The sequence below is a fragment of the Pempheris klunzingeri genome, chromosome 2, assembly GCF_042242105.1.
Source record: "Pempheris klunzingeri isolate RE-2024b chromosome 2, fPemKlu1.hap1, whole genome shotgun sequence".
NCBI classification, from domain to species: domain Eukaryota; kingdom Metazoa; phylum Chordata; class Actinopteri; order Acropomatiformes; family Pempheridae; genus Pempheris; species Pempheris klunzingeri.
In genome coordinates, this window is record NC_092013.1 from 11,287,935 (window position 1) to 11,313,558 (window position 25,624).

Here is a 25,624-nt window from a genome sequence, read left to right on the forward strand (position 1 = left end):
AGCTTAGGCACATTCACAGATATTTTGTAATGTAAAACGTATATGTAAAATTTATTCCACTGATATTTTACAGATTCTAAAGAAGCTTTTTTTTTATGTGCCCATAAAAATGTCCTAGTAGTCTCTTAAACGACGCAACAACATGACATTATCATGCAAATGTATTTATGTTGGACCATGTCAGATGTGTGCTTGAATGTGATTATTCATTCACATAAACATCCAGAGGCATTTATGTGCAGTAATTACATTTTTCCTGGTGGTTTAGAGGATGTTACCCCCAGAGCCTTTAGCCAGCTAAATCATTTCACGGTGCTGCCAAAGCATTAATCACTCTTTCCACATGGTCTCCATAGCATTACCAAACGATTTGGTAACAAGGTTTCCCCTGAAGAGGAGGACGAGACCGTTTTAATTTGTACAGTTGTTTGGCATTTATCACAGGAAGTGTCACAGAAAATGACACACCTTTGTAATAGGCTGCTGTCTGTTATCATCTCTGTTTTTCTGAAGGAAATTTTCAGATAATTTTTTTTCATCATCCATCCATTATTTCTTTTGTGAAAATGTTTCAGAAGTCAATGAAATTGTAAATGTCAAGCCCAATCAGGCTCCTCTATTTCAGTGTATTGTGTTAGGTCTGATGACTTTAATTCATTGAGCTAAAGATAATTTTATGCAGCTCTACTTTGCCTTTTCCTCACTGAAGACTTTATATTCAAACAATGTCTTCTGTTGTGTGAGTTTATTTGCGTGTGTGTGTGTGTGTGTGTGTGTACGTGTGTTTGACATTCGACCATTTCATTTATTCTTACTTATTAAATCACAAAGGGCATGGTCCACACTCTGAATTCTGTAGACCTGCACTGCATGAGTAAATGCCTATGCTCTTTAGAAAGAAAAAAAAGAACAACTGTACAATAATGCAGAGTGGATATAACACAGATGTATGCTGCTTCATATCAAATGCTTTCAGCTGGAGTTTGACCAACCCCTGTACTCCTCGCTCTGCTGAGACATTGCGATGGGTTTGGAAACTGGGAATACTTAATCACTGGATGCTCAGCCAAGCAGTAATCATATGCTTATATTAGCAAGATGACATGATGTACTAAATGCTTGTGAGACTCTCCGTTTCAGGTTTTCAGGTATTATGTTACAGATTAAACCCATTACCAGGTGTTTTACACAGGATCTATTTCAGTCTGGAATTTGTAGATGTTCCATTCAGTGCAGAGTTATGTTGCTGATTCTGTGTTTAAGGATTATCTATAGAACATTAAATGTTTTCTGATATTTTGTCAGACTAAACCTGTCATCAAGTTGTCTTTTTTTTATTTATTTTGTTACTCGGGGCCTTGTTCTAAATCTCTCCTCACATGGAGAAAACATTATCGTGATAATCACAGATAATATCAAGTAAATGTTGAGTCTCTGTGGAAAAAGAAGAAAAATGACTCAGTATTTAACGTTTTAATGGTTATTCCCAAAATTCAGTTGCAGTGGTAATGATTTAGTCATTTCTTGAAACAGGGTTAAAGGCAGCCAGACTTCACAGACAAACCTTAAAAATATATAGTGCCTGCTGTACTCATTCTCACAAGTTAATTAACTGAGTCACATTTTACAAATTACTTCTTTCAGACATCTTGCTTCTTTGAGAACACAAGAGGCAAATTCTTTGAGGCCTTTCACAGCAAAAAAGAAAAAAAAAAAAAGCTGTCTCAGCTTGGGGATGAATTTAATAATTGAGTTTGTGTTTTAGGTTGAAAAAGTCTATCCAACAGATCCCCTTCTCGCAGACATTATGCAGAACATTAAGCCAGAGTAGCATCTGCAGAGTAATATGTCACATGAGGGAAAAATCTGCGGGGAAACCTTGTTCAACTTTTTTTCAGTGAAGTGTTGCATGTGTAGTTCTTTGATGTGAATTAAAACAAGCATCACACATATGAATTACGTTAAGGAAACTCTAACTGAGGTTTCAGGTTCATGATTTTATGCAGCTTTGTAGTGGCCTGTTGCTGTAATTGAAATATGGTTCAAATGATGAGAGTATGCTGCTACAAACAATGAGAAAATCTACATTGCCTTTTTCATTTAAATGTGTGCCTCAAGCAAGTTCCAGCAAACACACCGTAGATCAATGTCGAACATTCATTAACTTTCTAATGCCCACTAAAATACGGGCCTTCATGCGAAACTTAAGCCAGGCAGCATTTTGTTTTCCTCAAAAAGGCTTTTGCTAATGCAAAATAGTAACATGTGAATAAGCCCCTGTAAAGCTCAATCTGCTGAGGTTCATATGTAAACCTTAACTGTATGATCTCTCAGTGGCCTTTGTCTGAAATATCTGCACTATGTCATACATTATGTCAAAGACTTGTACATGTGCTTTGGCTTTATCAGTGTTCTAGTGTTATCTATTCTCTGCCTATATCTGTCTAATGAGGCCCTTAGCAAGTGAGTCATCCAGCTCTGTGTTACCCAGTGCACATGGCCAGACCTGTCTGGGATCTTAACAATGGCTGTGGCAGTGGGAAATGAAATCAAACAGTGCTAAACAATGGACTGAAACAGGCCAGATAGACTTGTCCTTGCAGACAGGGGATCAACGACAGCGATCTGTTTAAGTGATTCATTCTTGATTAATTTTCCATGTGCTATATGTGCTTTGCTTCTACATTGTTACACATTAGTGCCTTGTTCTCATTTAGCACGAAGAAAATAGCAACAATAAAGCTCTTAGCCTTTTGGAGCTACTGATTCAGTGGAAAGAATTTACAAAGACGTTACATGTTACGACGGCAGAACTGAACTGAGGTTGAGTTACTCACCTGGGACAAATTGGCAGATGTTAATATTCTTATCAGAAATTCTATATTTACAATGTATTATACAAGTTACATAAATATTCTACCCGGAGATCCTTTCAATTATGGAGCCAGTAGATGTCCTCATCTGTAGTCATGTCCTTTGTAGGAGCAGGTGCACTTAATTGAAAATGTGTTAGAATTAATTGCTATGATTTGTTGTTAACCATGGAGTGGTAAACAGACCTGACAGGATATTTACCCCACAACCAGCAGCTAACCTCATCACATTAGTTTCCGGATCAGTCATTCATGGATTCACTGCTAGTTTTCACTGCTACATTCTGCTACACCGTCTCTACCACTTACCTGCACTGTGGTATTGAACTCATAAATGACTAGGGGATCATTTTACTGGTCTGCCGTCTTGGAGCATTTGCATTAACCCAGAGAATCAATGAAGTAATCAGCAAGACATTTAATCATAGATGTATTAACGACAAGTCAAATCTGAAACCCACCACCTGGCCAACGAAACAGGTGTCGGATTAACTGTAAATGATCACATTATGTTGGTCATTTGTTTCCGCTCGCATCAGATGAACGTGGAGTCAAAGAGCGATTGGTTCTACAGGGTCAGCTCTGCCTCGGTCCTCAGCGCTGGCATTCTTCAAAAACTTCACTTCAAAGTTCTGTCATAGCTGCAAAGCCACATTTGGCATGCCACTGCAAAAACATCATAAATATAAACAAGCAACGATAAGACCTCAGAGCTTTCGTGCGCATTCTATGTGCACGTGTTCGTGAAGACATGTCAGCGGTTATGTGCCTTGATCTTTGCGTGAGGGTGTGAATGAACAATGAAAAGGACAAGGCCTACCCGCTCCATGTCTTTGGGCTTAATTTATTATGCATGCTCCATATACACCAGCCCGCTGCATCCCCTCACATCAAAGATACAGGCAGATGGAAATGTCACCGAATTCAGAGGCGTTGCCATCTGCTGTAACCTTGAAAGTCCGGTGATCATTTGAGTTGCTTTCCATTCATGCTTGAGCGTGTAAAGAAACTGATGAGATGTTCTGATTTCTAAGTGAGTTCAGACATTTTTTTTATGAATATGCATCAAAATGAAATTATTGATTGAGCTACAGCATGAAGTATTAAGCATTTGAGGGACGTCTGCAGCACCCTGGTGTCTGTCTGACACACTGAGACAGGCGAACTATGAAAAATGTAAAAGCTTCATGTTCTCATTTTTTCATGGAAAAGATGCTACATCTTGATCTGGTCTAGGCTCCTTCTCAACTGGAAAGTCCCTGGTTTTGTCCCTTGAGCAAGGCACCAAACCTCTGCCTATACTGTAAACTGTTAGGGTCAAGGGTTAGCCTGAATGCTGTAACCAAGCACAAGTTTAACTCATAGAATTGTAGTCTCTGCTGAATGAAGTCATGTTGTGACAAAGAGTCACATTAATACATGAAGGCACAGATAACAGCGTGGCAAACAGCATCTGCAGCACACAAGCAAACAACAGATATGGAAGCCATTATTCTTCAGGATAGTAATATTGATATTTTGGTTCCATTATCAAGCATAAAAACAACTATTTGCAGACCATTGTGTTTGTGCTTCACTTATTTTGTCTATCTCTTTGCTGATAATAAAACAAAGATTATATTTCATTTGAAATCACTGAAATAAAATGCCCTTGTACAACCATGTTGAGTCAACAGATGACTCCTGATTAAACGGTGAAATGATCAAACAGTGCACTGTAGGTATGCTGTCATCATGCATCATGTCACTTGGCATGTTATCGCTACAGAAATGTAATAATTTGCATTGTAATCTGTACCAAGCGCACTGCCTGCTATTATTGCTATAAAGTAGGACACATAAGATGGAAACACTTGAGATGAATTAAACATGTCTTTCATTTGTTTACATTGTTTCATTCATAATGAATGATCTACAGCTCATCCCTGCACCTCAAAGGGTTTTAATTGAAGAGTGTAACAGCTTCACCTTTAATTATTTCGATGTATCTATGCTGAGGGCAGAGAGGGTGAAGGTTGGACCAGGAAGTTAAGATGTTTTTTTTTTTTTTTTTCTGCTGTGACTCTTACATAGAGGTTATGAGTTATTGAAGCGTTGGCTCTCATTTGTGTAGTAATTATAATAGAAGATAAGACAAATTAGGCCACTGGAGAGGAGCTTATGCAACTTATTTTTCAAACCAGCTGTAGTATCTGTTCTTCACTGATGAAGCATACCTCATTCTAGAGAGGCATAAAACAATTTCCATGCCAGCTTACGTAACTGTAGTTTTGTTTTTTTCAGATTTCTTCTTTTCAAGTAATCTTAATAATTTATAGGACTGTTTGCTAGTTTATCTTCATACCAAACCCACATTTTCCTGTCAAAAAGTAAACGCACACCTGCATGATAGTTTTTGCCATCCTTGTTCTAAAAAAAAAACCTAAGGTTGGCAAGGATGTGTGCCACGGTGCTCGCTGTTTTTGGACTTAAAAAGGGGCAAAATCACTGTTAAAACCTGAATGTTGATCTTGCAACAAAATCACGAAAGTAGAAGAGTCAAGAACGTATTAGGTCATGGAGTGATAAGTATGTAAAGTGATACTGAATACACATCACGCTCTGTAAACTGACACATCAGTGTCAGTGTGTAATTAATGTAATATCCAAATTGATTTTATAACTTAATGTGTCGGCTGTACTGGGCTTTTAAAAACTTTTTAAAAGTACACTTCCAGCACATCTTTACCTGGTAGTAAGTGGTATACTTTCCAAAATGTGAACACAATTGCTTGTTTGACATGTTCTTGTTGAGCAGGGGCTCCTCAGTTGGAACAAATTGAATTTTGTTTATGCTCCGTCAGTGTGAGCTGCTGGTGTAACGCTATCTGACCAGCGGACCAGAAAGCCAATTTCAAATGGAGATATAATCATCTAATTTATGCAAACCGCTGTTCTTTGTGTAGCCGTCACTACACCCTCGTTTCTAATCCTTTAAGAGTCATTAACGAAGTGCTGACTACACACTCCTTATGTAAACCTCATATTCATCAAACACTTTCGCTGTTGCAGTTTCTCCATCATGTGGCCACAGAATGAACTACGGACTCTGCTCTGCATGCTCCTGTTAATTTATCCTTGTGATCTTTTATAGTCAGTTCATTTTGCATTTGCTAAAGCCTGGTTTTCATGTAGCTTTTTTTTTTTTTAATAATTACCTTTAAAAACTGTTCTTCTTCTCTCTCATGTAAGCTATTTATATATAATTTTTAAATATATGAATATACTACACATAAATAGCTTTAATAGGACTGATAATCCATTGTTGTTGTTATTGATATTCATTATCTGGTACTTTCTGTATCTGTCATAAAATGTTTCAACAATTTGTATCCTGGCTTAGGTGGGAATCTGCCTCAATTAAATATTGCTATTGTAATTAAAGTTCACATGACAGATTTCAGTTTTTCTCTGTCTTTTTTTCACTGGCTTGAAGTGAGCAAGTCTCTGCTGGAGATACAGTTGCAAGAAAAAGTATGTGAACCCTTTGGGATTATTTGGATTTCTGCATAAATTGGTCATAAAATATGTTCTGATCTTCATCTAAGTCACATCACTAGACAAACACAGTCTACTTAAACTAATACTGCACAGAAAATTATACGTTTTCATGTTTTTATTGAACACAACATGTAAACATTCACAGTGCAGGGTGGAAAAAGTATATGAACCCCTAGGCTAATGGCTTCTCCAAGAGCTAATTGGAGCCAGGAGTCAGCCAACCTGGAGTCCAATCAATGTGATGAGATTGGATGTGTTGGTTAAAGCTGCCCTGCCCTATAAGAAACACACACCAGTTTTGAGTTTGCTGTTCTCAAGAGGCATTGTCTGATGTGAACCGTGCCTCGCACAAAAGAGCTCTCAGAAGATCTACGATCAAGAATTGTTGACTTGCATGAAGCTGGAAAGAGTTACAAAAGTATCTCTAAAAGCCTTGATGTCCATGTGTCCACAGTAAGACAGGCTGTCTACAAATGGAGAAAGTTCAGCACTGTTGCTACTCTCCCTAGGTGTGGTCGTCCTGTAAAGATGACTGTGAGAGCACAGCGCAGAATGTTCAATGAGGTGAAGAATCCTAGAGTGTCAGCTAAAGACTTACAGAAATCTCTGGCACATGCTAACATTATTGTTGACAAATCTACAATAAGTAAAACATTAAACAAGAATGGAGTTCATGGGAGGACACCACGGAGGAAGCCATTGCTGTCCAAAAAAAACATTGCTGCAAGTTTGAAGTTTGCAAAAGAGCACCTGGATGTTCCACAGCACTACTGGCAAAATATTCTGTGGACAGATGAAACCAAAATTGAGTTGTTTGGAAGGAACACACAATGCTATGTGTGGAGAAAAAAATGCAAAGCACACCAACAACAAAACCTCATCCCAACTGTGAAATATGGTGGAGGGGGCATCATGGTTTGGGGCTGCTTTGCTGCCTCAGGTTCTGGACGGATTGCTGTCATCGACGGAAAAATGAATTCCCAAGTTTATCAAGACATTTTGCAGGAAAACTTAAGACTATCTGTCCGCCAACTGAAGCTCAACAGAGGATGGGTGATGCAACAGGACAACGACCCAAAGCATAGAAGTAAATCAACAACAGAATGGCTTCAACAGAAGAAAATACGCCTTCTGGAGTGGCCCAGTCAGAGTCCTGACCTCAACCCGATTGAGATGCTGTGGCATGACCTCAAGAGAGCGATTCATACCAGACATCCCAAGAATATTGCTGAACTGAAACAGTTTTGTACAGAGGAATGGTCCAAAATTCCTCCTGACCGTTGTGCAGGTCTGATCTGCAACTACAGGAAACGTTTGGTTGAGGTTATTGCTGCCAAAGGAGGGTCAACCAGTTATTAAATCCATAGGTTCACATACTTTTTCCACCCTGCACTGTGAATGTTTACATGTTGTGTTCAATAAAAACATGAAAACTTATAATTTTTTGTGCGGTATTAGTTTAAGCAGACTGTGTTTGTCTAGTGATGTGACTTAGATGAAGATCAGAACATATTTTATGACCAATTTATGCAGAAATCCAAGTAATCCCAAAGGGTTCACATACTTTTTCTTGCAACTGTAGATGTTATCACATACTTCCATACACCAAACAGGATTTATCAAAATGTCCCGACAGTTGTGGAATTGTTTGCTTATTTTTGCCAACAGAGTTTTTGAATTATACATTTTTAGTAATACCTTCTGAAAGGATGTTTTTCCCCAAACCCCTACTTTTCTATGTTTATTATGTAGTAATGCATATTTTAAGAAGAAATACTTAAGACTTGAAACCAGGTTTTCAGGGGCTTTAAAGCACGGTCAAAGTGAGAACAAAATAAAAAACCTTTATTACCTTTTCTGTTATCCGATCTTGGAAGTCGACACCACAGATAAAAAAACATTTCAGTCACATTATCCAAATCACAGGGCAATAATGGTTTTATTTGGACGCAGGGGGTTTTCAACATCCAGTCAGTGGTATGGTGTACATTACATCACAGGGTTTCAACCAACCAGACACTCATCAACAAACAGCATCACTAGACAAACAATTAAAGAGAAGGTAAACAGTGTGACAGCAACTCACACTCTGGTCCCCACAACATCTAAGTCTGCTCTCTTACTGTGACGTCCTTTTTGAATTTTAACCTAATATCTTCTTATGTCAGCAGACAAACAGTTTTACCCATTCTGGCATTCATTCCAGGAAAGAAAATGTCAGCGTCAACATCACATGTAGGGGAAAGAAGAGTGCACCTCTGCAAGAGGAGGCTCCATATCAGTCCTGATGTTTCCAACAATACTGCAATGATTTTACTTTGAAAGGGAAGGAGCTAAATGACAAGAGTAACGGCTCAACCACAGCACGGGCAATTCACACAGGAAGATGAGAGAAAAATATTCTGAGATGATTCTACTGAACTTCACCAGTAGATTGCGTATACAGTAGTTTTTAAAACTTCTATTCTTCAGCGATCACCCAAACACAGACAAGCATTTTATGACAATTCTTCTGTAATTCGTGAAAGGAATAGCTTTACACAATGTGTTTCTTAAGGTTGACAACTGAGTAGCAATAGAAAGTAAAGTTAAAAAAGCAACATCAGTTTATACTTAACATGACAACTAATAGACAACAGTTTACAGTAAAAAAAAAAGTAAATATAAAAGTCCAATAAAAATTGATATTGTGCACAAAAGGCACTGAAATTTTCTGCTGCACTTACACAAGTGTCTATAAATTAAAAAAAACAGTCTAGTTAAATATCATGATGATAACTTCACCTTTTGAAATTGTGTGCTTTCTTCGTATTTCAATAAACATATGCTTTTTTTTTCTAACATTAACTTCATAGATTTCAACAGGTGCAAAACTGTAACAGACAAACAGAACTGTATGGGTATGTCTAGTGATTGCAGTATCTGCAGATATGCAGATATAATGCCCATGTAAGGTGATGATGGTGTCCACTGGTTCGTCAAAGGAAGACGCAATACCAGCAGGAACCAGCAGAGGGTGTGAGTGCACTACATGACTTAAAATGCTCTACTGCCTTTTTCTGGCTGTGGGAGCTCTCTGTTCTTATGATTCCTCCCACCCTGGACATTTAGAAATCTGCCTGTGACAAATAAAAAGCAAAGACTCCACTGACAACAAGCAAATATTTTCATTTTACAGCATGTATCTCAGAAACACTGCAGAATGGCAGCAGCGTTGACAGTGGAATCAGGGCCCGGTTTACATGCCAATATTTGAGTTTCTTTTGCTCGATCAAGCATTGTTTTCTTTCACTTGTATTTGAACAACTGCAGCAAGCAGCTTAATTCATAATTCCCAATCCCCATAAATGTTAAGGTCCCATTAACATCCAATATTGAATTAATTTGTGCATTTCACCAAGGCAAGGCACCACATACAGCCATTGTTTAACTGCTCCAGATTATGAGTCCGACATTACAGCGCAAAACATGCAGAACAGAGCAGGCTCTTTGGGATGCGGATAACAAGGTCTCTGGACTAGAGCTGTCAGAATGACAAGAGGTACAGTACATATAAACACTGAAATGTTCTCTATTTTGTTTTTCTTCCAACGCATAGTCTACAGTCAGAGCATAACCGTATCTATCAACATGGATAAGAAAAAAGCAGAAAGGAAGGAAACAGCTGTGATAATGGTATGTCACAACATCTATTTCTCAGGTTCCTCTCGGGGCGAGTATCACATTTTTCATTTGAAAGAGGAACTGACAAAGGGTACTTTTCAATGTATCTTATGCAATAACAAAAAACACCCGAATCAGATTTGAAGATTCAACAGTTCAAACTTTACCAACTGTGTGTAAAAATGGGTGAGTGTGTCAAAAACAAAACGGAGAAACAACGTATTCAGCGATCAGTTTTCTACAGTAAGATTACCAGATTAATTCTAAGCACAGTAGAAGGTAATTGATTGGACCTCTATTTTACACAGCCAAAGAATATGTAGTATACCGAAGATGATAAAAAGGTGGTGTATGATCTTAACAAGTGCCATTCAGCCTACCCTTTGCCTTCTTCATATTATCCTGTACAAGATTAACACTTAAAAAATTACTAGCTATATATTATGTACAAGCTTACCACAGGAATCCTACATTAGTTTTCTGCATTTCATATACAGGAAATAGGGGAAAAAAACAACATGGAAACAGCTATGTTAAGTCTGCCCACTGTCCAACCGTACATTGTAAAGTTCTGATTAGTAATGTGTAAGACTTCAGAGGTCACCGTCATGCTGGGATGCTTTTATCTTCAGGTACAACATCTAGAGTACCAATAGCCACACACACACACACGGTAGATTTCAAATATAACACTGTAGGATTCAAATGTAGATTCCAATGTATTACTTATATTAATATTTAGGCAATCTGAAACTTGATTTTAATCAATTGAAGTTCGAACTAACATTTTTTGTTTACAATGGCCATGTGCGGAATTCCAACATCATTACAATCTCTAAGTGATTCAAGTCTTTAATGTTTTCCTTTTTCTCTCCAAACCCTGCATGCAGAAGTATATAATGTCACTAAATTGTTACTTTGCTGAACATCCACTGTATTATAGTACAAACAGAAAGCATGGCGACTTCAAGTAAGTTTGTATGTACAGCCATAAGGCCTGTGACCTAAATGGTGAAGAGAAATGTTATTTTAGCCTGAATGTTTACACCCATCCAGATGAGGTTTCATATACATCTACTGATGTGACTGAAACATCTGCTGGATAACATGTATGTACTGGGTGAAACCTAATACCAAATTTCACACAAGTATTGCTTCACTTGCATTCACGAGTCAGCCTGTAAAACAAGCGCCTGGCCACAGATTTTTGTTGAAACTGAGGTAAAACTGAAAAACATGTATATACTGTATATACATTTTCATGTGTATATGTACATTAACATGTATATACACACATTTTTCTGAAGTTAAATCAAGTTTCATAGAGAGTTGAGCTTTATGCTATCACACCCTTACAGCTTTTTCCACCACTTTATCACCATGGTAACATACTGCGGGCTCACTTCGGGAGCTTCCTCAATATATGAATTAAGTCAGGCAGAAAAGGCAGAGACGAAAACACCCATATCTGCTTTTCACACATCGGCACCCATTTCCATAAGCTTTCCTCTCACTTGGAAAGCTTTACAACCTTCCCACCTTGCAGATTCCACCTCTGCTACATGGTACCAGACTTATCCCCAGCATCACTAGACGTATTCATATTAGAACCAGCAGCTGTATTGTTACTCGGAAACATCTTCTCCGTGGGAGTTACAGCAGGGCTGCCGACCCCCGAAGAGCTGGAGCTGCTCGAGCGGTGCTGGGTGGGAGGAGGGCGCACCGGCCTCATAGGTGGGGGGCGTAGCTGAGCCCCAGCAAGGCGGGCAGAGAGAGCGGGTTTGAAGGTGGTCATCATCTCTGAGGTGGAGCTGCTGCTGCGACGCATGGCTGCATCCGGGTCGCGGATCATAATGGTATGCAGTGGACTGCCGGGCTCTGAGCTAACTGGGTTCTTCATGGGCTCCAAGGTGTCCAAGACCACGTCGGGAGCCTGCTTGACGGTGTTCTGTCGCTCCAGCTCACGTAGCTCATGGAGCGCTGTAGTCATAGTCTTCTCTATGTCCTGGTAGAGGAGAGGACTTTTTTTTACGCATACTCCAATCAAATTTGTCACTTTTTATACTTACGATACTTTTTAATAACTTTTTATTCAATATACTATAAGCCATTTTGAAATGACCCATTAGACCCCATCAGTTCAAGACAAACACGGGACATTTTATGTTCTTATTATGGATCTAATATGCTGCAGCCATTAGCCGATGAGGACAATTTGGTGCCGAACATTCGGTGCTCTTTAGCTTAGTTATTCATTTCCAGGCCTCTGTGTCCTTGAGCTGTGTCTATCTCCCAGCTGCAGTCTGGCCCTGACATTTACTCCATGTCCCAACTGCTGCTCTCAGATTGACAGCTACATCAGGGGGCCTGGCTCTGTTCTACCGAAACCTTTCTAATCCACTTATGTGCTATAATTACCTGACACTTTATATCATGTCTAGTACTGGGACCACAAAACCACCAAACAGAGATATACAGTGCGTACTGAAAGTATTCAGACCCCTTCACCTTTTCCACATTTTGTTATGTTACAGCCTTGTTCCAAAATGGATTCAACTCTTTTTTCTCCTCATCAATCTACACACAATACCCCATACTGACAAAGTGAAAAAGGTTTTTTTGAAATTTTTGCAAATGTATTAAAAATAAAAAACTGAAATATCACATATACATAAGTATTCACACCCTTTGCTATGACACTCAAAACTGAGCTCAGGTGCATCCTGTTTCCACTGATGTTTCTACAACTTGACTGGGTCTGAATACTTTCCGTACCCACTGTATATAAACAAATGACACCCTCCTGGTATCAGTTTTGCCTCTACCTGTAGTTACTCACCCTTACCTCAGCCAGAGCTTCAGTCTCCAGTGATTTGTGGTCCCCGAGGCTGCTGTGACGAGTGGCCCCTGGCACCGGTCTCAGAGGGTGGCCCTCAGGATAGGCCTTCCTGTCTGGGTAGTTGATGCTTCCCGCACTGCCAAAAGTGCCAAGACGCCTCTTTTCTGGGCTCTCCATACGACCTTTGCTGATGGACACCTTGTGTGGGCTGCTAGGACAGGCTGCAGCACGAGGTGGAGTGTCAGCCACTCTGGTTGGGCTGTGGGTGTCTGTGCCGCTGCGACGACGAGGGATTGCAGCTCCATCGGACCTTAACCTTACCCTGGAGAGAGGGATCAGAGCAGAACTGCAGTTAAACAAAAAAACTCTTCAATAGTACTTATAAAACAAAAACATGTGTAATTCTTAATTGTATCCACCTCCCCATGACTCCTCCAAAGTTGTAATCAGGTGATTGTTCACATGGTGACGGGGCATCGTTTTTGGATGAACCCTTTTCATCCAGCAATGGTCCACTGCTCGCTTCACTGTCTGCTTTCTGGCTGAGGTTATCTGAGAAAGCATCATCCCTGAAAGAGCAGAGGCACTGGTGAGCATTAGATACACACATGAAGTACATGTATACCTGCAGTCATGAAATTAAAATTTGGTAAGGAATATTGAGTATAATATTATCCTGCACACTGGTTCATTGTACTGTTTATTGCTTCACTGATGATCATTTGAAAGATTTAACTTTCAGAGAACCACAGGATAAACATCCTGCTGCTAAAACACACTCTGCTTTTACTCACAGGTCTTGTACTACAATGTACTGATGTGGAATGAGGCCATCCACGCCATTGTGGCGACCCTCCCACCAGTCTTCAGATGCTCTGTGATACAGAAGCAGAGAGGCTCCCTTCTTAAAGGACAGCTCTCTGGGGGTGCGGCCCACGTAGTCAAACTTAGCGATGGCTTCAATCTGTTCAACCTCTGAAAACATAAATAGAGAAAAAACATCAACAAAAAGCACAATAAACTGTTTTATAGACCTCAACAAGGCAATGATCGTATCGAAGGTACAGGCATGACATGGTAGGCGTTTTTTTGTTCCTTGACTTGATCAACAACATCATTTGAAATCAGTACAACCAATCAAAAATAACCTTTTATTCAATATACGTTAAGTCATTTTGAAATGACCCATCAGACCCCATCAGTTCTAGACAAACGCTGGACATGACCCCTCTTACTAAATATACTGCTTAGTGTTGTATAATACTAAGATAAACTAAAAAAATTAAGAAATTTTCGAATATGTTGCTCTAATTTTAGCTATGCTGCATTTACATCATTACATCCAGCACATAATGCTGTCTCCAAAAAGTTAAACTCAGTTATGTCTGTGTCTACACACCAAACACCATCATTTTTTATTATTTAATTGTAGCTGAAATAATTATTGCAATAGTGACTGCATGGCAGGCAGCCACTATGATTTAAACATTCTGTATGGAAAATAATATAATATTTTATGATAAATATTTTAGGTTACAGGATGATAATCTAAACAGAGTTTTGGCTCGTCTTGTCTGCGGTGCATTTCTACACACCTGCCAGCAGGGGTCAGTCAGAGTTAACTGTATGGTTAACGTCAGTTGGAGGGGTGCAAAGACATGAAAGAAGGCAAATATTGTTATGGTGAATGAAAATAAAAAAGACATTTTGTTCAAATTTGGTTGTAGACAAAGTAATTAAGATCACCATCACAGCATATTTGCTAATTTCTCAATTGGACACCAACTTGTTTTTCTTTAGTGAGCTGAACTGTTGCCAGAGGACACCAAGAGAACCGACAACAGAAAATACAGTGCAGTGCAAGAGCCCATAATGTTACACAAGACTCTCAGTATTAAGGCCAGCAAGAGGCGAATCTAAAGCAGGCAATCGGCCTTTGTAGTCTTTTCCAACTGAGAGCAAGAAAAGAGAGAGAGGGTCAGCTATCATTACAAATCCAGTCAACGGCACCAATGTAGCTCAGAGATAGAGTTATCCCAGTCTGACCTAACACACTCCATACCTCATAGACCTTTTCACTGACAGCTCGGGAGATATTATTTCAAGTATTACCCATGTTTTGGCTTTTGTGCCTGGCCCCGTTATGTATTCAAGGCTCAAAGGAGAATTGGGGAAACACTGCACAAAGGAGAAAGTCCCAGGAGAATTGCTGACTAACACTGAACAAAGAGCGAGCAGGGGAGGAGGGAGAGAGGAGAAAGACAGAGAGAGAGAGAGACTCACACACACACACACACACACACACACACAAACACATACACAGAAAGACAGATCAAAGAGGCAGTGCTGCATGCCAGCAGTGTTTACTCAACTTGCATTCAGCTTCAAACATCGCATAAGCCTGTTAAATCACAAGCTGTTGCAGTGCAAAACCTCACTCACCTCAAAGTCAAACGGACTTAATAAAAAAGGTCACTCAGTAACTAAAGCTGTCCTATCCAAAAAAAACAACTAAAATCACATATATACTAATGTGAAATCTGTTTAATACTAAGATGTGAACTTAATGACCAAATGACCAGGCATTAACAACACTGTGTCTCCAACACAGTTGTAGAATTTGCATCTCCTTTACTAGTGCTGTTGTAAAACTGCTGTCAATATTTTGTATTCAAAATAAACTGAAATAGCAACAGAATATACTGACTGTAAATTGTAGTTCCACAGTAAATTAACTATAGTGTGCACAGGTAAGACCCCCTCAGCTCAGCATGCTAACATCCTCACAATAGCAATGCTCACATGCTGATTTTTAGCAGGTATAATGTATCACGTTCACCATCTCAGTTTAATGTGTTAGCATGCTAATATTTGCTAATTAGCATCAAACGTGAAGTTACATAACTATATGGTATTTGGTCAAGGCAAAGTACTGGACAAATTGAAATTCTGTCCTGAGGACGGCACTAGATGGAAAGTCGGAATCACCACCAAAGTTGTTACAGTTTATCTTGAAGGGAACATTAATATCTGTACCAGATTTCATCGTAATCCACCCAGTTGTTCTCAGGACATTTCACTCAAAACTATAAATGTCAAGATGTTAGTAGTAGTAAAGCTAGGGGAGTGCGATTCATCCTCTGGGGACCATAAATGCCTATGTCAAATTTCATGGCAATCTATCCCATAGTTGTCAAGATGGGCAGACTGACCCTTGAGCCATATCACTCGCATGACTGAAGACATACCTTGGTAATAGAAAAGTCTCTTTAAAAAAAAACGATAAAAACAACCACTATGATGTACTGACCTTCGTCGCTGGTGTGTGGTTCAGTTCCATTGTCAGCCTCGTCAATAGTTCCTGGTTCACTGTGGGGGCTGTCACTGTGGGAGCAAATGAAAACGAAAACTCTTTGGACATTGGAGCATGGCAGAAATTTGGTTTTCCTCTTAAACTCACAAAACACACACAAACAACTGTAGTTTCACCAAACAGTGATTTGTACTTGTGCCTCCATGTTCACTGCCTGGTGTCGTACTCACCAATACTCCTCCCCCCCAGTCATGCACTTTTCGTACACTGGGCCTTCCAGCTCACGTTGACTGGGAAAGATGAGCTCGTTGTGGGTGATGATGGTCTTGATGACCTCATTAACATGTGCCTGGCACGCTACAGGATCCTGTCCGTCTGGTATGGGCATCAGGGTTGGACCAAAGCAGATTGCCAAATTGTATGAATCCATCATGTTCTCGTCGCTGTACTGGGAGAGACTGAAGGACGGGAGAGGGAAACGTTTTTTCCTTTGTATACAAATATTACTGGTGGAAGCAACTTTTAACAACATCAGATAGCATATGAACTATATGTAAAGATACAGTTTATGTCTGGTGTATCAAAGGACCTGTCACTCAAGTTGGGAGTGATAAGGCTACAATTCTGTTTCCTGTATTTTTGTGCTTGAGCTACCGTTTTGTTTACATTTGGATTATAGATTAAGTCATAATTTTTTAGGCCATTTGGGGACAGTGGAAAAAAGATGTGAACACGATATAAACACGGTATCTCTTTTTAAGTTGAAATGGCTGATATGTATGCAAACAGTTGCGACTTTATGCATCCAGCAGACAAGGAGCAACATTATCATTTAATTTAAGTTGTGTTTCAGGCCACCTGCCAAATATACTGTAAGTCTAATATTCACTCTCCTTTTAGCTCTGTTTTTGGTCTCAACCAACTCCAGGGGGAAATATGGGGCTATTTAGCTTCTTACAGACTGACTATGTTCTCCAGCTAGTTGCTAAGTTTGTCATTGTTCTCGGGCAGGTGGCGTACATCTGGTTTTTACAGCTGCCTTCTGAGGCCGAAAATGAGATGGAACCAAGAGTAAAGAGAGTACAGTTACGGGCCAGAAATCCTAAACATTGAGATGAAAGATGTTAAAAAGCTGCCTAGAGCTGAGGGGAACTACAGTCAGATGACCCTTCTCTGTGGGTTCCACACTATTTGTGAATCTGTTCACGTACACATAGTCATGAGGTCTATTGTTAATATAAAGAAATTTATTATAGTAGATTTAAGTTAGAAAATATCAATCCCATAATGCCTGAAAATGAGCTGTATAGAGTCACTGCTTTCGACTGAATTCAGTTTTGACATACAGTATTACATGCTCCATTGAACAGCTTAGACTTTTGCTTAAAAACACTCTGATCAGCCAACCTCTTCAACAAATCGACTTAGGCAGCCACAACCCACTCTTGCTAACCAAATCTTTCAGTGCTGCAAGAGGAAGTCATAATCAGTCGTCGCACATTATCAAGGAGCTGAGGCAGAGCAGTAAAGCCACAGCTGGAACAGCTCCAACAATTTAGAGGGTATGAAAGAGCAGAGTAAAAGCTATGAAATCAAACTATTTGTTCTGCAGGCAAACCCAGTAAAAGGAGCATTAATAACATCCATTATTGGAGAACAGGTATACTACTTCAGTTTCCAAGGTAAATAAATATAAATATAAATATCAACTTTAAGATTTAATTACATGACTGATGTCTGTCCAAAGAATAAACTCAGGCTCTTCTGTATATGCCTGTAGCTTAAAATGTAATGTGAATCAGTGCAAACTCACTGATTGAGAAAAGCAAAAAGGTATCTCATGACGATTATGATGGTGCGAGGAAGAGTCACTACTATCTGCTGAATGTGATGCGCTCTCTCAGCTCCAGACTCCAGCTCTGAAACACAAGGGACAGAGACAGAGAGGTGTAACAACAGTGGTTTACGCTGCAATAAACGAGAGACAAATAGAGGTTTTTGATGTTTTGGCACAGAGCCTACAACAACACTGTCCACTAAAATATGATATAACCCAGACCTGAGCAAGGACAATTGATCAAAGCGAGCAAAAGCAAAACGCAGAGGAGATTCTGAGAGCTGTTATTGGACACTTTAATAGATGCCCCATCCTGCCCGACCCCTAAGGCACACTGAGTGATCAAACTATTACTGTAGAAACAGCGGGAAAATGATTCTGTGGTAAACTTGCACACGGCAGACTGATGTGGCCCACACTCTCCTCTTCCTACTGGCTTTCTGTTAACTATCAGGCAGGGAGCCCTGGTGTTAAGATTGCTTCCATGTGCTGCACTGTGTGCCTTTCTCTTCTTCAGTAAAGCTGATTTTCTAAGAAACTGCAAGGTGAGTTTTCTTTTTTTCTATTTAACCAGTCCTCTCACAACTGTGATGACTTTGTATATTTTCTGTTGTGCGTGACTCACTGATGGTGGAGATGAAGTCCAGGAAGCGCTCCTTTGGGAACAGGGGGTTCTCCAGTCCTCTGAAGTACAGCTTCAGCACCCCTGCCACTGAGTTGATATCATGCTCATTTTGGTCATCAATCAGTGGATCTTCACCTAAATAAGAAAAAAAAGTGTGCTTTCAGTGGTGACATTAAAGTATGTGTGACATGAAAAAGGAGCATGTGATCCCATCTATCTTTGACTCACCTCTCTCAAATGAGTTTTTAATATCATTGACTTCCACCTGTGATCCTGGCACGCGAAATATGCCTTGCTGCTGCAAGCCTGAAAGAAATACAACCCAGAAATCGGAGGTTCAGAGTTACGCTAGCTACTATTATCTCCAAACCCCAGTGCCAGCTTCATGAAAGCCCATTGGAAACACATAACACAGAGCAGGAAATGTAATCTAGTCATAAAGGGAGATGCGTATTTTTCCATGAGAGGGCCCCCTCAGTGAGGCTGCAGCATATGGTTTCAGTTAGAGGGCTCCTAATCAGTTTTCTGGAGTTTCATTAGGTCCAGATCCAAGGGAAAGGCCTGCAGGCTACAGCAATGAGCTGAAGACAGATGTGAAGGTAGACAGGGAGGAGTTATAAAGAGGGTGGGTTGGGTTAGCTGAACTGACTAAAGAAAAACCAATGGGACTTTCAAAACTCTCCCTGTGTGATCTATTGTTACGAGCCTGTCAAATCACTGGCAGGCAGCTGAGCACCTCAGAGACAGAGGTGGAGAGCAGAGCAGGTCAGTCTCTGTACCTGTGGCTATTCGTGTAAATAGATTGCCTCGTACAATAGCTGCTGTCACTTCTTATGAGGCTGAAGGAGTTTTGAAAGGACGCCGCAGTTTGCATTCTTTTTCTTCCCTTTCACTCAGAAGTGGCGGTGGCAGCAACATGATGTGAAACGTACCATATAGATTGATGTATCTTATACAGCTTTCGACAACAAGTGGGATCGGTTGACCTGAATCCTGAAATGAAATGACAAGATAAGTGAACAAATACAAAGAGAAAAGTAGGACAAATAATTGCAAAAAAAATGATATAATGCTATAACAATGTCTTAATTAGGTATTTATATATTATTATATATGCATTCTCCTTTCAATACATACAAATAGCAAATCCCCTGCTCTAGTTCATATTCATAAAAAAATATGCAACTGAAAAACAAACAAAAACACCCAAAATACAAGCAACTGTTATTGAATAACTTGATTTCACAGAATACAAACAGCAGTGGAAACTAGCAGCATGCAAATGTAGCCTGAGCAGTAGCCAGTATATTTCTACTGATAGTCAGGAGGATTTAGTGCCCTCGTGCCCTGACCTATACTCTCCAACAAGAGAGGTACCTGAATGCGGGTACGAGCATTCCTTCTTCCTCTGGGGAAGAAAGCAGCAAGGCACAGAGTAGCAGAGGAAGAAAGGGCAGAGAAGCACAAAGTTAGAAAAGCTCAGATGACGAATGACCCCTCTGGAGGTTAAAGAAAGCTAAGCACAGGGGCTGGCAACAGGAATGCTACAGAGATGCAGTAAAAGGTTGGGTGCAGTGAGGGACAAAGCAGACCCACTGCTGTCTCCCACCTCTCAGTCAGCTAAAGAGCGCCTGATTTTGGAAATAAAGCCAGAGACGGTAAATTGTTCTGGAGGGGAATAAAGAGACAGCTGACTGTCGCTCTGTCTGCACCAGCAGAGCCACGGAAGGGAGGAGGAGGATTAGAGGTTAAACAGAGGCGTTATATCATGATCAAGGGCAGCTGGAAGAGGGAGGAACAGAAGGCCAAAGTGAGGATGAGAATGAGAGCGAAGGCTCTAGCTGCCTTCCTCTCGTGCTCCACAAGGACCACTCAGTCATACACCACCACCACAGGGTACCTTGATGAAGGTCTCCATATTGCCGTTAAACAGCTTATGGTTATACGTGGAGCGTGGCCTAGGCTTCCGCATTTTCTGTGGTTTAGGGGGAAGGGTGGGGGGCCTGGGAAATGATGAACAAAGGGAACAACAAAACACCATAGTCTGTAAAAACTGTTGAATCAAAGAAAAAAATGTTGCTTAAATAGAGCAGTAAAAAAAACTCTGTTAAAGTAAAGAGCAGAACCTTTAGAAAATCAGGTCATTTATCATTAACGCCGGATCAAAGTCCATCTTTAATTATTGCTGAGGGGTTGGAGTAACAGGACTCTGGGTTGGATCTTCAATAAAACCTGTCTTGACTAACTAAAAACAAAGCGAAGACTAATGTACATTATTAACAAGGCCAATAAAATCAAGCCCATCAGTTTATATATGCCATGTTGTCAGATAGAAACGTTACTGCATTAAACTAGCGATCTAAGCATATCATACAGTGATACATATTGACACTCATACATGATTCCAATATACATGTTTCTTATGTCATGCTATTATATATATATCAACATGCAAAAATGTTGTAAATGTTTTAACTAACATTATAAAATCAAGCATGCATATGTTCACAACCACACAGAAACATGCTAGTGTGACTTATTCTGTTCACACACACACACACACACACACACACACACACACGTATGTATATGCATATATAAGTGGATGCATAGCTGAAAGACAGGGATCTCTAAGGACATCATACCTTGTAGTTCCACATTCAGCCCTTTCCCCTGTGGAAAAAATAAACACAGAGGGACATGTTAAATCTTTGTGGTACGCATTATACAGACTCCAGTGTCCACCGTCACTGAAGGGTTTGATGAGAGACAACATGACTATTGAGAGAGCGATGAATGGAGCAGCACTAACACCATTCATTGGACAAAGCTATTGAGCAGACCTCGCTGAAACCTCAGGGGACCCAGAGGACCCTGAGGGGTTATAGACCTCCTCTCAGAGCAAAGAAAAGGGGGTGGCGGCTGCAGTGTGTCTGTGTTGGTAAGGGAGGGGTCCATCAGTGGTGACACTGAGCAATGTCTGTGTCGGCTCACTGAGCCTTTTGTTATGGGTCTCCAACAACACACGCACATGTTATGGGCATAGACACTGAGCATTTTTAAAGAAACAGCCTGCAAAGACATCATCAAACTCAGCTGTACTCTTCTTGACTCCTTTAAGAATATATCAAAGTTTATGTTTCTGCTTTTGAACACACATCCTTAAAACAGAATATAAGAGCTTGGTCAGTTCATTCAAAGATGACCCAGTATATGAACTGAGAGTGTGTCTTTGTCTGCCAGTGACTGGACTATCAACTGGAAGGGTGTCAATGTATAAAAAACCACAACAATGGCACCAAAGTATTCCAACATTATTTCTTCACCTAACAATGGACAGAAAGAGCAAAGGCTAACCAATTTCTCAGCACATCATTCTGACAGATGGGAGAAAGTCTCTGGAGCATTCATGTGAAGAAACAACAGCACATTTCCCAGACATCATTCCTCTGAAAGATAGCCCCATCTACCTCTGACCAACCAACCTCAAAATTACATAGAGTTCCTCAAGCATACGCCAAAAAGCCTGTGTTGATTTTCCCTTAATTTCATATCCAAAACTGTCAGAGTCAGAGCTGCCAGAGAGATGTGTCTTCTATAACTATAAAAGGTGACAAATACAAATCAAATTCACTGAATAAGGGAACTGGTGACTCCTTATCTTGGAAACAAGGGCTGGCAGACATCCCAGAACCATCTTGTTTGGTGCCAATGCTTGACATTATGTTTTTATTAATACATGCAGCAAGATGTAAACGCCATGTGGCACTCACCAGTCACATCTTGTTCCCTCTGTCATGCTCAGCAACAACCATGCACATAAACAAACACGCTATTTTGGGTGTGAGGGAACAAGCTAATGAGCACGACGCCACCCTGATTGATCACCTGAATAATTAAACATGGGGGATACCTGGAGACGCCATATGCCGTGTTCCAACACTCGCTCTGGACATACAAACAGATCTGTCCAGAGATTCATGTCAACTATGATTTCAGGTGTTTAGGAGTGCAAAAACAGCCATTTGGTAGTTGGCCACAGAGCTCAGAGGGAATAACATGGACTTCTTGAGGCCCTGAAAGCTCGACAGAGCAAAATGAATAATTTAGTAAGACCTGAATTAATGAATTAATGGATCAAAGGTGTGAAATCCGGAAATATGCATGTGTATTGCAAGGCCTCAGCTGTCTGCGCCTGGTGCCGTTTTCTATTAGGTGAACCACTGACGCAGGAGCAGCTGCAGATATGGGCCTGGGTCTGGTCCTGCTGATTGATTGGGCATAAACTGTTCACGGCTGAGGTGACAAGGGGACCCCTGGGTACGGGAGGGGCCGAGGGAAGCCTTTCTCTTCCAGCCTGGAAATGGAAACCTTCCCTGCAGCTATTCCATATAGAGACTAACCGGATAATGCTTTAACCGATGGAGATAAGTAGAAACGAGAGTGGATACCTCAGAGTAGATGTGGTCTGCTTTTGGTGTAATATTTTTTCATTTGAGTATCAACTCTCATTTCTTCTTTCTTTCCTGCTTTCCTTGAATAAAATATCTCTTTGTAGCCTCCTATACATCATTCCCTGCTGCTTATTAGATAGATCCTGCACCACTATAACTCTACAGGCTTTGATTTTATAGAGCTGTGGGAGGATTCTGGGGGTCATAACGACAGGATGAAACACTAGGTCAGGTGCATGCCATTAAAAGACCACTACAAACACAGAAGAAAGATAAAGAGAAAAGACTCCTCACCTTCACCAAGCGTCTGCTTCAGTAAGTCATGCTTGGCCTGCAGCTTAATGATGAGGTTACTGCCATTCAGGTACTCCTTGAATTTCTAGACAGAGAGACAAAGGCCACAGTGAGTGAGCAGCAGCACTAATCCAGTGTAACATGAGCCCAGTCAAACAATTCAGTCTTGCTCAAATCAGCATAAATTCAATCAGATCTAGTCTTAATTTAATTCCTATTTTCAGAGCATGTGGAAATGATGACTGATGGCTTGATTTTGAAAAGCAGTGCCAAGCTACAGTTTACAGCAGGCCTGCAGCCACCAGCTCTTAACAAATCGACATGAACTCACTGAGAAGTAGAACGTTTCAGTCTCCTGTTGGTTCGCCCTCCTCTTGGCTACATTCATCTTGCTCATGTAGGACTCGGAGGCCACAGACTTAATAGATTCAGTGGAGCGGCTGTGTTGGAAAGCATCCGACACGTCGAAGTCCTCCACAGTCAGCATGTCCTGCAGCGTTTGCATGGTGGCATCCAAGGTCTTTCTCACCTGCACAGATGTGGGAGTATAGAGAGGAAAAGATGACACATGAAGCATACTCAGTCTTGGTCATATTTTCCTTTTTGTGAGAGTGAAAGCAATTTTTTTTCCAAGGCCTGACGAAACCAGAGTGAGTGATTTGCAGCACTAGCATATTTATATCAAAGACATATTGACCCCTGAACAATAAATGACCTTGGATTGCAATGAAACGACATCAAGCAGCATCCGAATATCAGTCCAGAGCAAGTCGCATGTCAGGCATACATCAGACTACGACATGAAAATGAAGAGTGTCTGGGAAAGATACAAATTGTTTGTGAAATTACTGAAGGGGGCTTTTTGGTTAGGGCTAAGATTGATAAATCTCATTTCCATTAATGGCATGGATCGTCCATTATCCTCCAAAGCACAAAACATGGGGAGATAGGGAAGAGACACAGGAAAGTCTATTATCACCTCCTTCTACACCTTTCTGTTTGCGACTCTTAATGAGAAAGTCCTCTCCTCACACAATATACAGTTTCATATATAACTTCATAGAAAACACAACATTGGCACTGTGACAATCTAAATATATTCTCAGCTCCCACTGAGCAGGGGTCATTGGAGAGTAATTGCAATGAGAACAGATGGTCATGTGGCCCTCCTACTTGGCTCTGGGGAAAATGAGGCAGGGCTTTTTGTTTTGGGGGGGTTGGGGCTGAAGGAGTGTGTGGGGGGGTACTGGACAGACAGAGAGCCATCATAAATCCTCACCTCCTCATTCTCAATCTTCAATGTGGCCAAGCGGGACTGCAGTTGGTGGTAGCGCATCAGGAGTTCAGTCTGAACAGGCTGCTGAGCGCTCACCTGGCATACCTGAAGAGGAGGAAGAGGACATGAGGGGTAGAACAGGGCAAAATAGATAGGTTAAATAGTTACTTTGTAAGGAATCATTGTGCATATTGGTTATATTAGAGTTAAGAGACAGACAAATGTTGCATTAGGACAAGCATCTCACCTCATCTCCCATGTGTGGCAGATACTCAAAGCGCATAGGAGGGCAGAACACCTGGTTATGCATATCCATGATCTTGTGCTTGTCACTGCGGGAATCCAGGTTGTCCACGGCGTTCTCTATGATATCAAGTCCCTCATGGCGTGATGTCTCCAAATTGTACTCGGCAGATAGGTAGGTCCTAAAGGTGCGTGCCAAGCTAGCGTGGTAGCCAAGGTCACAGCACTGTGAAGATAAAACATCCATTAAATTACCAGGACAACAAAACTCTATCGCTGCAACTGCCCTAATCTGATGATAATTTTCTCTTTGAATGTGGTGGTAGAAGGTGCTGTACATGTTCTTGAATAATTAAGAGGAATTTGTCACCAGGCTGAAAGACAGTTTCGATGTCATGATGTACTGACCACACCTCAGAGTACATTTATGCATCACTACAGCATCATGGGGAAATACAGCTCTGGAAGCTAGCAAAAACTAGCTAAAGATTTTCAACTGGTGTCGAGATGCTCTTTAATTTGACAAGAAGGCATACATTTATCAGGCAATGTGGAAAAACGTTAGTTATTGTGAGCACCTTCCATCATGTTCAAGACCTACTTAATGGACTAAATCCCAAATTATGTCCTGCAACAGATTACCTTTCGAAAATAGAAGTTGAGTTCA

General features: G+C 40.6%; 1 protein-coding gene across 1 annotated transcript in view; it reads right to left on the minus strand.

The window, feature by feature from the left end:
- Positions 1 to 8,333: 8,333 nt before the first annotated feature.
- The window catches only part of srgap3 (SLIT-ROBO Rho GTPase activating protein 3), a 55,670-nt gene continuing 38,379 nt past the window's right edge, over positions 8,334 to 25,624 (minus strand). The window contains exons 7-22 of the mRNA XM_070842961.1: positions 24,962 to 25,183; positions 24,718 to 24,819; positions 23,770 to 23,967; positions 23,439 to 23,523; positions 21,336 to 21,363; positions 20,591 to 20,693; positions 19,623 to 19,683; positions 18,919 to 18,996; positions 18,691 to 18,825; positions 18,042 to 18,147; positions 16,459 to 16,686; positions 16,226 to 16,299; positions 13,710 to 13,890; positions 13,335 to 13,484; positions 12,922 to 13,237; positions 8,334 to 12,081 (exon numbers count right to left, since the gene is read on the minus strand). Of these exons, the coding sequence (XP_070699062.1) occupies positions 11,635 to 12,081; positions 12,922 to 13,237; positions 13,335 to 13,484; positions 13,710 to 13,890; positions 16,226 to 16,299; positions 16,459 to 16,686; positions 18,042 to 18,147; positions 18,691 to 18,825; positions 18,919 to 18,996; positions 19,623 to 19,683; positions 20,591 to 20,693; positions 21,336 to 21,363; positions 23,439 to 23,523; positions 23,770 to 23,967; positions 24,718 to 24,819; positions 24,962 to 25,183 (2,514 nt within the window). The 3' untranslated portion in view covers positions 8,334 to 11,634. The remainder of the gene's footprint in view (positions 12,082 to 12,921; positions 13,238 to 13,334; positions 13,485 to 13,709; positions 13,891 to 16,225; positions 16,300 to 16,458; positions 16,687 to 18,041; positions 18,148 to 18,690; positions 18,826 to 18,918; positions 18,997 to 19,622; positions 19,684 to 20,590; positions 20,694 to 21,335; positions 21,364 to 23,438; positions 23,524 to 23,769; positions 23,968 to 24,717; positions 24,820 to 24,961; positions 25,184 to 25,624) is intronic.